At 43.1% G+C, this 13,801-nt stretch overlaps 1 protein-coding gene across 1 annotated transcript; it reads right to left on the reverse strand.

Moving 5' to 3' along the window:
• Positions 1-4,089: 4,089 nt before the first annotated feature.
• Positions 4,090-13,530, reverse strand: LOC117320835 (galactoside 2-alpha-L-fucosyltransferase 2-like). The gene is made up of 3 exons (XM_033875319.1): positions 13,066-13,530; positions 9,556-9,669; positions 4,090-5,215 (listed from the first exon to the last, which is right to left on the reverse strand). The coding sequence occupies exons 1-3, from the start codon at positions 13,303-13,305 to the stop codon at positions 4,505-4,507; spliced, it is 1,065 nt and encodes a 354-aa protein (XP_033731210.1). The 5' UTR covers positions 13,306-13,530; the 3' UTR covers positions 4,090-4,504.
• Positions 13,531-13,801: the final 271 nt, after the last annotated feature.

The following is a 13,801-nucleotide window of genomic DNA, read 5'->3' on the forward strand; positions in this document are numbered from 1 at the left end:
TTTTGTCCAACAATGGAGAAAATATTTGAAAAATGCACGGTTGAATATCTTGTAAAAACACGATTTGTGTTCATGTTCATTCATGTCGAGAAATTACTTGCAGACAGTGCCAATGAAACCATTTATGCAATTTTGAGATATTGTCGATGAATTATCACGACCGGAACGAATAACAGACGTGTTAGATACGCATTGTGATCAATAAAGAAAACCCCTATCTTAAAATAGGTAGATAACAGTGACGAGGATCCTAACCATAATCATTTCGAACTATACCGTTTAAATGTCCCACCTTCTTTTCCCCCTTCAATCAAGCACACAATTGGATACTAGCATGTCAAATTGACTGTGTGTAAACTAGTGAAAAACGATTTTATTTGGACAGATATGCACACAATAATGGTGATTGCTCTAACCTTGAAAGGTCATCTTGTCTTTGACTGACTCATTGACAAGTTGTTTCAAATAGAGTTCGTCCCAGGGAGCTGTCTGGACCTGTGGACGTACCGGATGGATGGGACATTACTTATCAGAAGAGGAACTAGAGGCATTCGACCACCGACCCCTTCACGGCGCCTGTACACAACTTTCGTGAACGGAGTCGAAAACAATTGTAAACAGGAGACATAACAAGCTCAAACTTACCCTTATTATTGGTTGGGTTGTGTAGTTTAACTACAAAGAACACGTTTATTTATACAGTATAATGGTATATCTATAACATTTGTTTGTTGGTGTTTGCAAAACTCTATCACGACAAATTTCTACATTTGCAAGAAATTATAAATGCATGGTCACTTTTTACAAGGAGGAGTGTGTTTCCTCAGATTAAAAACAAACAAGTAAATCTTGTTGCTTTTAATTTCGGACAGGGGCCACAAATAATAAAGGTTCTCTAAAGGTTATTGTTACAATTTTATTAGAACAAATCTTAGATAATTCAGCTTTTGTATAACATTTTAAACTTATATATAAATACATATAAAAAAAATGTGATTTGAACAAGCCACACATCCATCATATCAATTACATCAAATTCAACACTTCAGTGAAAAGAGATATATAAAAAAAACATATCGGTGAAATATGACACACACATCATTCCAAACCTGTTTTAGTTTGTGTAAATACATATACCAACATCGGTGACGCCATCAACACACACTTCCGTGACGCCTTGTAGGGGCAAATAAATATCAGGGACACATTGCAGACACACATACACATCAGTGACACCTTGTAGACACACATACACATCAGTGACACCTTGTAGACACACATACACATCAGTGACACCTTGAAGACACACACACATCAGTGACACCTTGTAGACACACATACACATCAGTGGCACCTTGTAGACACACACATCAGTGGCACCTTGTAGACACACACATCAGTGACACCTTGTAGACACACACACACACCAGTGACACCTTGTAGACACACACATCAGTGACACCTTGTAGACATACACATCAGTGACACCTTGTAGACATACACATCAGTGACACCTTGTAGACACACACACATCAGTGACACCTTGTAGACACACAAACATCAGTGATACCTTGTAGACACATCAGTGACACCTTGTAGATACATACACATCAGTGACACCTTGTAGATACATACACATCAGTGATACCTTGTAGACACATACATCAGTGACACCTTGTAGACACATACACATCAGTGACACCTTGTAGACACATACATCAGTGACACCTTGTAGACATACACATCAGTGACACCTTGTAGACACACACACATCAGTGACACCTTGTAGACACACACACATCAGTGACACCTTGTAGACACATACACATCAGTGACACCTTGTAGACACACACATCAGTGACACCTTGTAGACACACACATCAGTGACACCTTGTAGACACACACATCAGTGACACCTTGTAGACATACACATCAGTGACACCTTGTAGACACATACACATCAGTGACACATTGTAGACACATACACACATCAGTGACACCTTGTAGACACATACACATCAGTGACACCTTGTAGACACACACATATCAGTGACACCTTGTAGACATACACATCAGTGACACCTTGTAGACACACACACATCAGTGACACATTGTAGACATACACATCAGTGACACCTTGTAGACATACACATCAGTGACACCTTGTAGACATACACACATCAGTGACACCTTGTAGACACACACACCAGTGACACCTTGTAGATACATACACATCAGTGACACCTTGTAGATACATACACATCAGTGACACCTTGTAGACACATACACATCAGTGACACCTTGTAGACACATACACATCAGTAACACCTTGTAGACACACACACATCAGTGACACCTTGTAGACACACACACATCAGTGACACCTTGTAGACATACACACATCAGTGACACCTTGTAGACATACACACATCAGTGACACCTTGTAGACACATACACATCAGTGACGCCTTGTAGACATACACATCAGTGACACCTTGTAGACACATACACATCAGTGACACCTTGTAGACACATACACATCAGTGACACCTTGTAGACACACACACATCAGTGACACCTTGTAGACACATACACATCAGTGACACCTTGTAGACATACACATCAGTGACACCTTGTAGACACATACACATCAGTGACACCTTGTAGACACACACACATCAGTGACACCTTGTAGACACACACACATCAGTGACACCTTGTAGACACATCAGTGACACATTGTAGACACACACACATCAGTGACACCTTGTAGACACACACACATCAGTGACACCTTGTAGACATATACACATCAGTGACACCTTGTAGACATACACATCAGTGACACCTTGTAGACACACACACATCAGTGACACCTTGTAGACACATACACATCAGTGACACCTTGTAGACACATACACATCAGTGACACCTTGTAGACACACACACATCAGTGACACCTTGTAGACACATACACATCAGTGACACCTTGTAGACACACACACATCGGTGACACCTTGTAGACATACATACACATCAGTGACATCTTGTAGACATACACACATCAGTGACACCTTGTAGACATACATACACATCAGTGACATCTTGTAGACACACATACACATCAGTTACACCTTGTAGACACACATACACATCAGTGACACCATGTAGACACATACACACATAAGTGACACCTTGTAGACACATACACATGAGTGACACCTTGTAGACACACACATCAGTGACACCTTGTAGACACATACACATCAGTGACACCTTGTAGACACACACATCAATGACACCTTGTAGACACATACACACCAGTGACACCTTGTAGACACATACACATCAGTGACACCTTGTAGACACATACACATCAGTGACACCTTGTAGATGTATACATAATTATCATGCAATGACATACCTGCCAATCGATATAAATAGTATTTAAATATTTACCATTTCCTTGCATATCAAGGTATCTCTTAAAAACCAAGTTAACTACACGTTAAACGTTTAACACGTTATTTTTCAGACTTCGGACTATTTCCTGATCATGTGACATTTTACTTTCTCAACAGTTTATATAAAAATTGATGAAATTTCGGGGACTCTGTATACACTGAAACCTCACTAATGAGAAGCAGTATAAGGTGGAACATTGTCAACTCATATTCTGTATGGCGCGGAATCCTGTCGACCCTGTACTCGTTTCCATTGTAGTAAATCCCGTCCTTAAGACAGTCATTACATCAATTTAGATCAGAATTTTGTTCGACAGGATACTGCAATAAAGAAATACATTGATACCAATATGCTGCAAGGCACATAACCTTATCAGCCATAATCCAGATGATATAAAAACTAACAGCAGCCTTTTTTTCTGGAACTCCTCCTTGCACATCGCTTTTTCGGGGTTTATTGCACCATTTTGGTTATTATGTATCACTACCACGAGACCCGTCACATTCTATCCCCTTCAGTATCTATACACTTTTGCCAGCGGAGTTTAAGAGCCTCAATGCCACTTTTATAGAACTCCTTTTCTTGGCTGTTCAGAAAGTGATTCACTGCATGTATGACGTTATCATCAGACTGAAAGTGAGTGCCTGAAATAGCTGTTTTGGAAATAGATGAAAGTCTGATGGAGCGAGATCAGGTGAATAAGGCGGATGCTCAATCAATTTAAGCCACAATCGTTAATGGCCGTCATAGCAATGACAGACTTGTGAACAGGAGCATTTTCCTGATGGAATGACACACCTTTAGTGAGCTTTTCGCGGCGCTTAAGGTTAATATTATCCCGTAATTTTTCGTCGATATAAACTATCCAAATGAGACCAGTCCTTGGGTACACGGCCCAAAATAGTCAAATAATAGTAGGACTTATGCAGAACATTTTTGAGTACCTACTTCAATACCAGCCTCACAAAATATCAATCATCCCTCCGTAGCTGTGGTGTTTCTCACCGTGACGACCACTTCCTATCTGTTAGGACATTAACTATAATTTGTCCTCCCCGTCTAATCCGATCCACTGTGGAAACAGGTGAGTGTCGGTATTACCTTTAAACTGTTCACTAAGTGGAGATCCGGGTACGAACGGATACTTGTAGTAAACAGTATGTCCGTTCGTAAGGAAACTGATCCACCAACCGAACGTCCCAACGGACATGATTGTGTGGTTGGTTAGCGATAGAACCGCCATGTCCATGACCGCCGTGTTCCCTTCAACAATGAATACATCAGCTGCCGTCCTGATGTTTTCTTTCGCCCAGCTCACATCGTTACTGCTAACAATAAATATAATGTTTTGATAATTCCGCCGAAAGTAAGTCATGGCAGTTTTTACATAAGCAGCATCTGCAATTTTATAACCGAAATCAACAAATATTTTCTCGTTTTTCATATCACCCCTTCTTATATGGACTCCCACTAACACTGGTCGGTCGCCCGTATTATTAAACACACCTAATTTACTAGCGAGCGCTTTGTGTAGAATTGAAGCTGCCTCGTTCAGAATATGTGGATGAAATCTGAACATTTTGCGAAGATCTTCTTCATATGACACAAAATATTTCCAGGACTGGAAATAGCCTTTATAGTGTACGTTCTTCCATGACTTCTCCACTATCTTGGAATCATAAGCACAATCCCAATCGTCCTCAATGACTTTAAAACATTTCTCTGTCAGCTTTCCGTCCCAGTTTGGTTTCTGTTTAAATAAAAGATAATAAGTTTGTACAAATATATGAGTCAAAAATAGAACATCATAATTTGCTATAACGTGTATTCAACTATGAACTACCGATATGCGTCTGTGGTGCTATATTTCCAACGTGCATTATTGTATACCGGCTCAAGCTTCATCAATATTCCTTCGTGTAAAATTTTCGTAGGAAAACAGAGAATTCAAGGAGAATTCTATGTTTTCCTGAAGTTCAATAATGCTTTCATATGGGAAATTTCAAGTTAAGTTATAGCTTTAATTTAAAGACCTTTGATGAAACTGGGGCCAGATCATTTATATTAAAAAAAATTGTTATCAATGGGCACAGCCGGCGTAAGAGACGACATACTGTTGGTAGAAATCCCATACATCTCTAGTTTTTGTCACATAGATTGTTCTACTTTAAAAAAAAATAACAAATTGCAAAGTGCTGTGAAACCTACATGCATCTATCGCACTATTATCAATGTCCTTGAAAGTGCATCAAAATTGATGACGTTCTCAACTTGCGACGTGGTAACGCTGCATAAAATGATGACGTTGCGCTATTGTGAGTTGCGTCATAGCGCGTGTGAGCTGTCTTTTCCATACCCAGGTACACACTGTAAAAGACAGATTTTTCTCATATCCTGGACAGGGATATCCGCAATTTCTTATCTCATCCTAGGGAAAAGACAAGCTACACGTGCTCTTGTCACGTTCTCAACAATTGTATTTCGTCACGGCAACAGTACAATGACGTCACGTCGACAATTCAATCACGTCACGTCAACATTTCCTTGCATTGATGTAACGTCAATATTGGATACATAATAAGAGGGTAAACAGGGTAAGAGAAAAATAATCATTCATCCCATGGAAGTGAGACAGGGGAATCTCAACCCTCAGGGTGTAAGATAATTAAGTTGCCAAACACTCGGCAAGCCTCGTGTTTGGCAACTTAAGAATCTCCCCCTCGGGTTGAGATTCCCCTGTCTCACCCCCAAGGGGGTGAAAGATTCTATTTATTCTCCCATACTTCACAGGGTTATCCGGCGGTTGCTAGGGAAAAGATAAATCGATATTACACAAGGTGGGTAAAGACAGCCGCACGCGCTATATGACGCTGCTCACAATAACGTAACGTCATAAATTTACGTTGAGTAACCAAGTCGTAAATGATGACGTCATAAATTTTGACGCACATTCCAAGGAGCATTGAAGACGACGCGGTGAAAAACTTTCATAAAAACTTACGTTTGGTTGCAAGTATGTGAGAAAAATAATCAATCATGGGTCTGTTCCGCGAACAAGGATATCTCAACCCTCGTGTAAGTGTTTGGCTGGCCAGCACTCGACAAGCCTCGTGCTGACTGGCCAAACTCTTACACTCGGGTTGAGATATTCCTCGGAACAGACACATGATAGATTCTGTTATTCTCTTACCCTGGACAGGGATATCCGCAGATTTACCGGGGTGAGATTTTTGTATCTCACCCTAGGGAAAAGACAAGCTACACGTGCTCTTTGAACGTGCTCTTGTTCTCGATAGGGTGGCGTCACTTTGATCTGACCCGGAACGTTTGAATGTTACGTATCGGTATTATTCACAAAAGAAATTAAAACAAGTATTAATTATCAGAGTTAACTGAGTGTTTGGTGTTCTTTTTGACAAGCTAATCGGAACTATATTTTGTATGAAATCAACATCGTAAGGTGTAAAGCGTCTGCTGCAGCCTTATCACAACAGTCATCCGCCGTCCACGTGTTGTTGTTTACGTACGTTTGGATTTCGTTCACACTACGATTGGAAAACAGGGTAAGAGAAAAATAATCATTCACCTCTTTTTGGGATGAGATAGGGGGATCTCAACCCTCGGGGAGAGATGGTTAAGTTCCCAAACACTCGACAAGCCTCGTGTTTGGGAATTTAACAATCTCTCTCCTCGGGTTGAGATCCCCCTATCTCACCCCAAAAGGGGTGAACGATTCTATTATTCTCACAACTTCACATGGTTATCCAGCGGTTGCTGGGGAAAAGATTAATAGAATCTTTCCCTACCTTGAGGGTGTGACAGAGAAATCTCAACCTGAGGGGGAGATTCTTGAATGTCCAACCCGAGGCTTGCCGAGGGTTTGGACATTCAAGAATCTCCCCCGAAGGTTAAGATTTCTTTGTTACACCCTCAAGGTAGGGAATGATTATTTTTCTCCCACCTCTTTTCTTTATGTGTTTTCCCATCGGCGATCTCCGTCTGTTTGTAAACAAGTACACATGTAAAAAAAAAAAAAAAAGCGGGAAATATGCACACATTTCCATTCATCCATTTCACGTGGGGTGACGTCACTCACTCATCACTGTCCGACTCGGAGTAAATCACACGAGGTCGCTTTGAAATCGACTTTGTGTTGTCATATAGCTGTGGAAATGGATGTTAAATGTTCCCCCACTGATTGTGGATCCATAAAACACCGATCTTGTGACATCGGACGGAGTTGGGCACAAGAAAATGCTGTTGTGCGACCTTTTTACGTGTGACAGTTGAACAATTTTGTCGCGATCGGTGCAGGTAGGTGCACTTGCTCTCAGTTTCAGTTGTAGACCTACAGTTGGGGGATTCATTTGTATTTGAAAGAATGGCAGACATTTTTTGTTTTTGGAAACTGTTCAGTTGTCTGTAGTTGTTTAGAGACTTGGGATTTTTGTATTATTGTGTACACAATTTGTTTGTTGACGTAGCAGACGACGTAATGTAAACAAAAAAAGTAGTTCCGGTAGTACTTCCGGTGAAGAAAGTGAGCGCGTGCAATCTGTCACACCCTAGGGTATGACAGATTGCACGCGCTAAAAAAGACAGAGAAATCTTGTACACTCAAAACGGGAGACAAATCAGTGAAAGGTGGGAGAACAATCGATCTTACACAGGGGAGATAAAGACAGCTGGCATGCGTTATATGACGCTGCTCACAATAACGTAACGTCATCATTTTACGTTGAGTAACCAAGTCGTAAATGATGACGTCATACAATCTATTAGTATTATTAGATTATATTAGTCTTTTCCCTACTAAAAACTTGGATTCATCTGCGAAGTATGTGGAGATTTGTCCCACATTTTACTTGAAGGTTTCTCTGTCACCTTATAGGGTGTTGAACACATAATGCAACATTGATCTGTTCCGTGGGCAGGGATATCTCAACCCGAGTGTTACAGTTTGGCAAATCAGCACGAGGCTTGCCGGGTGCTGGCCAGCCAAACTCTTACACGAGGGTTGAGATATCCTTGTTCGTGGAACAGAAACGTGTTTGATTATTTTCCCCATACTTGCAAGCAAATGTAGGTTTTTATGAGAGTTTTTCATCGCGCCATCTACTATGTTTCTTGGAATGTGCGTCAAAACTAATTACGTAATAATTTACGACATGGTTACTCCACGTAAGTTAATGACGTTACGTTATCATGAGCAGCGTCATATAGCGACTGCCAGCTGTCTTAAATCCCCTGTGCGAGACCGATGAATATTTTCCCTAGCAACCGTGGGATAACCCTGCGAAGTATGTGCGAAATCCCTCCGTGTGTTTATTTGGTTCGTACCAGTTAACAGTACGGTACAATATAATGGAACGCAGTTGAATCTCAAGTGAGTTTCCAAGATGTCGGCAGTTTCTTCAAAGTATACGCTTAAAAAAAAAAAAAAAAAAAGCAATCACCTTTTTTTACAATGTATTTTTTGATAATTTCATCGCAAAGGAAGATACCTCGTCTCGTTTTTAAAAAACGTACATCAGCATGATGAATGAAGCACCACAGTTCCGCCATCTTGGATCCAAGCGGTACATTATGTACGTGTCAGGAAACGAACTATATGTTCATGAACCGGTTCTACTGGCACGCCGTGTTCCATTATGAGTAATTTACATCAGATTCGTACCGGTACAATCGGAATGGACCCGATAAGGGAACGAACGGGTAGTCAACCCCTAGGGAATGACAGATCGCACGTCCTTGCACTAATACATTGACGTCACGACGATAATACAATGACGTCACGGCAACAATTCAAGGACATCATGTCGACAATATTTTCAATCATGCCACGTTCAACATTGTTAGCCATTGCAATAACTGCCTCATGTGTAAATAAGAAAGTAAGATGGGAGAAAAACACTCATTCTCTATCTTGATGTGAAAGAGGAATCTCGGTAGAACGGGTTAAACAGGAATACATCCCTCGGGTTGCAAATATCTTTATCACACGTTCAAGGTAAGGGGAGATTATAATGTGCTAAGGCCTAATGATATTACCAACCCTCAACACAACAGACTTTATTGTAAATTGCATACCTCAAAAGGACTAAAATCGATTTCAAAAGCTTCCTTCAGTTTCTCGAGTTCCTTGCTGCTAGGAAGGACTATTTGATACTCATGGGTCTTGGCTACGACGTAGAGAAAGGCAAACTGCAACAGAAACATATAATTTACACTGCTGTATCAACGATGGAACGGTAACTTGTGATTTAAACATTATCCTAAATGTAAGGCTACAAACGCTTTACATGAAGGGTAAAACATATCGGTGGATGTGGTTAACAATTTGTAACGGTTATATGTAGGAATATTTAAAGGTTTTAATGACATTTTGAGACAATTTGCTTCTGTAGACGTAGTTTGAATGTAAAGGTGCCCTCCTGATCTTCTACACTAGCCGCTTGTGCCGAGCTTTACATCCACTGGTGAGTTACCAACCGGGGCGGCTTAATGTTAAGCGTGATAGGTTCAATACCCTCACTGTGAATATCTCCTTTTTTCGATAGTATCAAAGGGTAACAACTCTCTGCTTCCCAAACATCCCTTTACAGCTTGTACATGTTGAGTTCGTTCGTAAGAAGGTCCCCGCCTCCGTTTCGCGTAACAAGGTCCCCACCCCCATCCCCGTAACAAGGTCCCACCACCTCCACATAACAAGGTCCCCCACCCCTATCCCCGTAACAAGGTCCCCACCCCCTTCCCCGTAACAAGGTCCCCACCACCATCCCCGTAACAAGGTCCCCACCCCCATCCCCGTAACAAGGTCCCCACCCCCATCCCCGTAACAAGGTACCCACCCCCATCCCCGTAACAAGGTCCCCACCCCCATCCCCGTAACAAGGTCCCCACCCCCATCCCCGTAACAAGGTCCCCACCCCCATCCCCGTAACAAGGTCCCCATCCCCATCCCCGTAACAAGGTCCCCACCCCGTAACAAGGTCCCCACCCCTATCCCCGTAACAAGGTCCCCACCCTCATCCCCGTAACAAGGTCCCCACCCTCATCCCCGTAACAAGGTCCCCAACCCCATCCCCGTAACAAGGTCCCCAACCCCATCCCCGTAACAAGGTCCCCACCCCCTTCCCATAACAAGGTCCCCACACCATCCCCGTAACAAGGTCCCCATCCCGATCCCCGTAACAAGGTCCCCACCCCCATCCCCGTAACAAGGTCCCCACCCCCATCCCCGTAACAAGGTCCCCATCCCGATCCCCGTAACAAGGTCCCCACACCCATCCCCGTAACAAGGTCCCCACACCCATCCCCGTAACAAGGTCCCCACACCCATCCCCGTAACAAGGTCCCCAACCCCATCCCCGTAACAAGGTCCCCAACCCCATCCCCGTAACAAGGTCCCCACCCCCATCCCCGTAACAAGGTTCCTACCCTCATCCCCGTAACAAGGTTCCTACCCTCATCCCCGTAACAAGGTCCCCACCCCCATCCCCGTAACAAGGTCCCCACCCCTATCCCCGTAACAAGGTCCCCATCCCGATCCCCGTAACAAGGTCCCCACACCCATCCCCGTAACAAGGTCCCCACACCCATCCCCGTAACAAGGTCCCCACCCTATCCCCGTAACAAGGTCCCCACCCCATCCCCGTAACAAGGTCCCCACCCCATCCCCGTAACAAGGTCCCCACCCCCATCTCCGTAACAAGGTCCCCACCCCCTTCCCATAACAAGGTCCCCACCCCCATCCCCGTAACAAGGTCACCACCACCATCTCCGTAACAAGGTCCCCACCCCCTTCCCATAACAAGGTCCCCACCCCTATCCCCGTAACAAGGTCCCCACCCCCATCCCCGTAACAAGGTCCCCACCCCTATCCCCGTAACAAGGTCCCCAGCCCTTTCCCCGTAACAAGGTCCCCACCCCATCCCCGTAACAAGGTCCCCACCCCCATCCCCGTAACAAGGTCCCCACTCCTATCCCCGTAACAAGGTACCCACCCCATCCCCGTAACAAGGTCCCCACCCCCTTCCCCGTAACAAGGTCCCCACCCCCATCCCCATAACAAGGTCCCCAGCCCTATCCCCATAACAAGGTCCCCACCCCCTTCCCCGTAACAAGGTCCCCAGCCCCATCCCCATAACAAGGTCCCCAGCCCTATCCCCATAACAAGGTCCACACCCCCTTCCCATAACATTACATAACTTCCCCGACCCTCTTCTGATAACAACGTCCCCACCCCCTTCCCATAATAAGGTTCAAACCCCCTTCCCATAGTAAGTTCCCCACCCCCTTCTCATAAGGTTCCCGTCCCCTTCACATAATAAGGTCCCCACGTACCCATCCGCACTCCCTATCTTAAGGTCCCGCCCAAGCCTATAATATAACATTGTCTTTCTACTCTCCGACCTAGTAACAAGACACAAACTCCCTGTCCCCTTAACACGGACATTTAACGTATAGGTACGGACACGGACATCGATCATCAGTATCACTTTATTGTCGACAGTTGTTTGTTCACTCCGCAAGTATTTGTCAATTCATAACTTCAAAGGGTTGGCTAGTAGTATATATTATCAGTAGTAATACATAATTTTATGGATTCGTGACCCTATCAAAGACCACAATGTACCCTCTCAATTCCGCTAGGCCCCCATACACATTTGACTGTCCGTCTAGGACGACAGGTCACGCTTGGTTCCATCTGTGTATGTCGTATTCAATAAGTCGATGAATACATTGAGCGAGCATAATAAAACACTACACTGGCCATTCATCGTAGACTTTTAATTCCCGGTGTATGTGTGTGTATGTGTCTATCAATGCCACCCTGGCCCAAGATAATGTACACTTGGTATATGTAAACACTTACCCCACGCATACGATCCCGTCCCCAAATATTTTAACTTTGATACCGATTTTTGTGAATAATGGATAATATAACTATCTCGAAAATCCGCCTTAAATACATCTGTAAACTTCATTCATTTTACAACAATTGCGAAACAAGTTATATCAACTTATATTTATCACGCTTGTTGGCCCGGATGGTAGCGTGCGAGAGAAGGAAACCGTACGTAGTACTCGGGGGAAACCCACGTGGTCGGGCAGGTGACTCTATACCTTTTCACGTCCTATTGGGAAATGAAACCCCGGCGACTAGGTGAAAGGCTACTGTACATGTGTTACCACTGTGCCACCCGAAATTAAAATGAAATGGGCTTATAATTATCATGCTTGATACTAACTCCAAGCGATTTACGTGAAGGTGTACGATTGTAACTTTTGGACTGAGTTTCGCAGACCTTTAACACATGTGTGTAGTTTTCATTTTATAACCAGCTTTACCACTGTAGTAAAACATTGGGCACCAATGCAATTCTATTCCAAGTAAATATGTCCAGATATATGCAATATAAATATGTCTAGAAGCAATGCTTTTAGATATGAATTAAATATGGACATATAATTATATATATTATTATATTATTAGAACAGTCTGTCTTATATGTACATGTGCCTCACAACTTCAGTTGATCAAACCTTTTTAGCCCCCCCCCCCCCCCCCCCCCCCCCTTTTTTTACTCTACATACCTGGAACATTAGGTTGCCCAATCCTCCCGACAACTCGACACTAGCCATCAGACGGCCGGGCTCCTGTTGTATTCCATCACATGACGTCAACAGACCATTCAAGCTTCGGATGTGCAGATCCCACATCATCTTCCAAGAGAAAACGAGGAAACCGGCAACACATATTGTGGCTGCAACACTGGCCCAATTTTGGCTTGATCTCGTATGTCTCCAGAAAGGAAACCAGTGAAGTTTTGGCATGGTTAAGACCAAATCTGTACTTCAGTCAGAACGATATTACTTGAGAATCGCAACTGGACCTGTCTCGACATGGTATCTAAACACAAATAAAACATGGCCGTTGCTATGACAGGAACACGTAATTATAACCTTCATATTTCTGCTTGTGAAATATAAAGACACCACTTAAAAAAACAAACAAAAAAACTTTATCTGTCCATTTAACCATCGACTAAATACAACTCGTATGATTGACATTCGAGCGAGTGTACATATGTGTAGGTGTAACAATAGAAGCACCGCTTATCTTTATCCGAAGGAATCGTTCTGGTAGTTCATACATTTAAATAACCTATTGAACACATACACAGACGAACAAATCATTGGATGTTTTAACACATATTAAGTTCAATTTGTCCGGGCCATTTCCGCGATATGAGGCCACCGTCCAATGTTACATGCGAGCTAGTCAGTCTATTGTGTTTTACCTGTATTGATAACTGTTGAGCCTGAAGGA

The sequence above is a fragment of the Pecten maximus genome, unplaced genomic scaffold, assembly GCF_902652985.1.
Source record: "Pecten maximus unplaced genomic scaffold, xPecMax1.1, whole genome shotgun sequence".
Taxonomy (NCBI): domain Eukaryota; kingdom Metazoa; phylum Mollusca; class Bivalvia; order Pectinida; family Pectinidae; genus Pecten; species Pecten maximus.

What these genes read in the sequence shown, in the direction of transcription:
- LOC117320835 (XM_033875319.1), bottom strand. Translation starts at nt 13,305, where the DNA reads ATGCCAAAACTTCACTGGTTTCCTTTCTGGAGACATACGAGATCAAGC. An exon ending in TGGGCAACCTAATGTTCCAG is followed by an intron (nt 9,670 to 13,065) that starts GTATGTAGAGTA and finishes TTTCTGTTGCAG; the next exon opens with TTTGCCTTTCTCTACGTCGT. An exon ending in TCGATTTTAGTCCTTTTGAG is followed by an intron (nt 5,216 to 9,555) that starts GTATGCAATTTA and finishes TTATTTAAACAG; the next exon opens with AAACCAAACTGGGACGGAAA.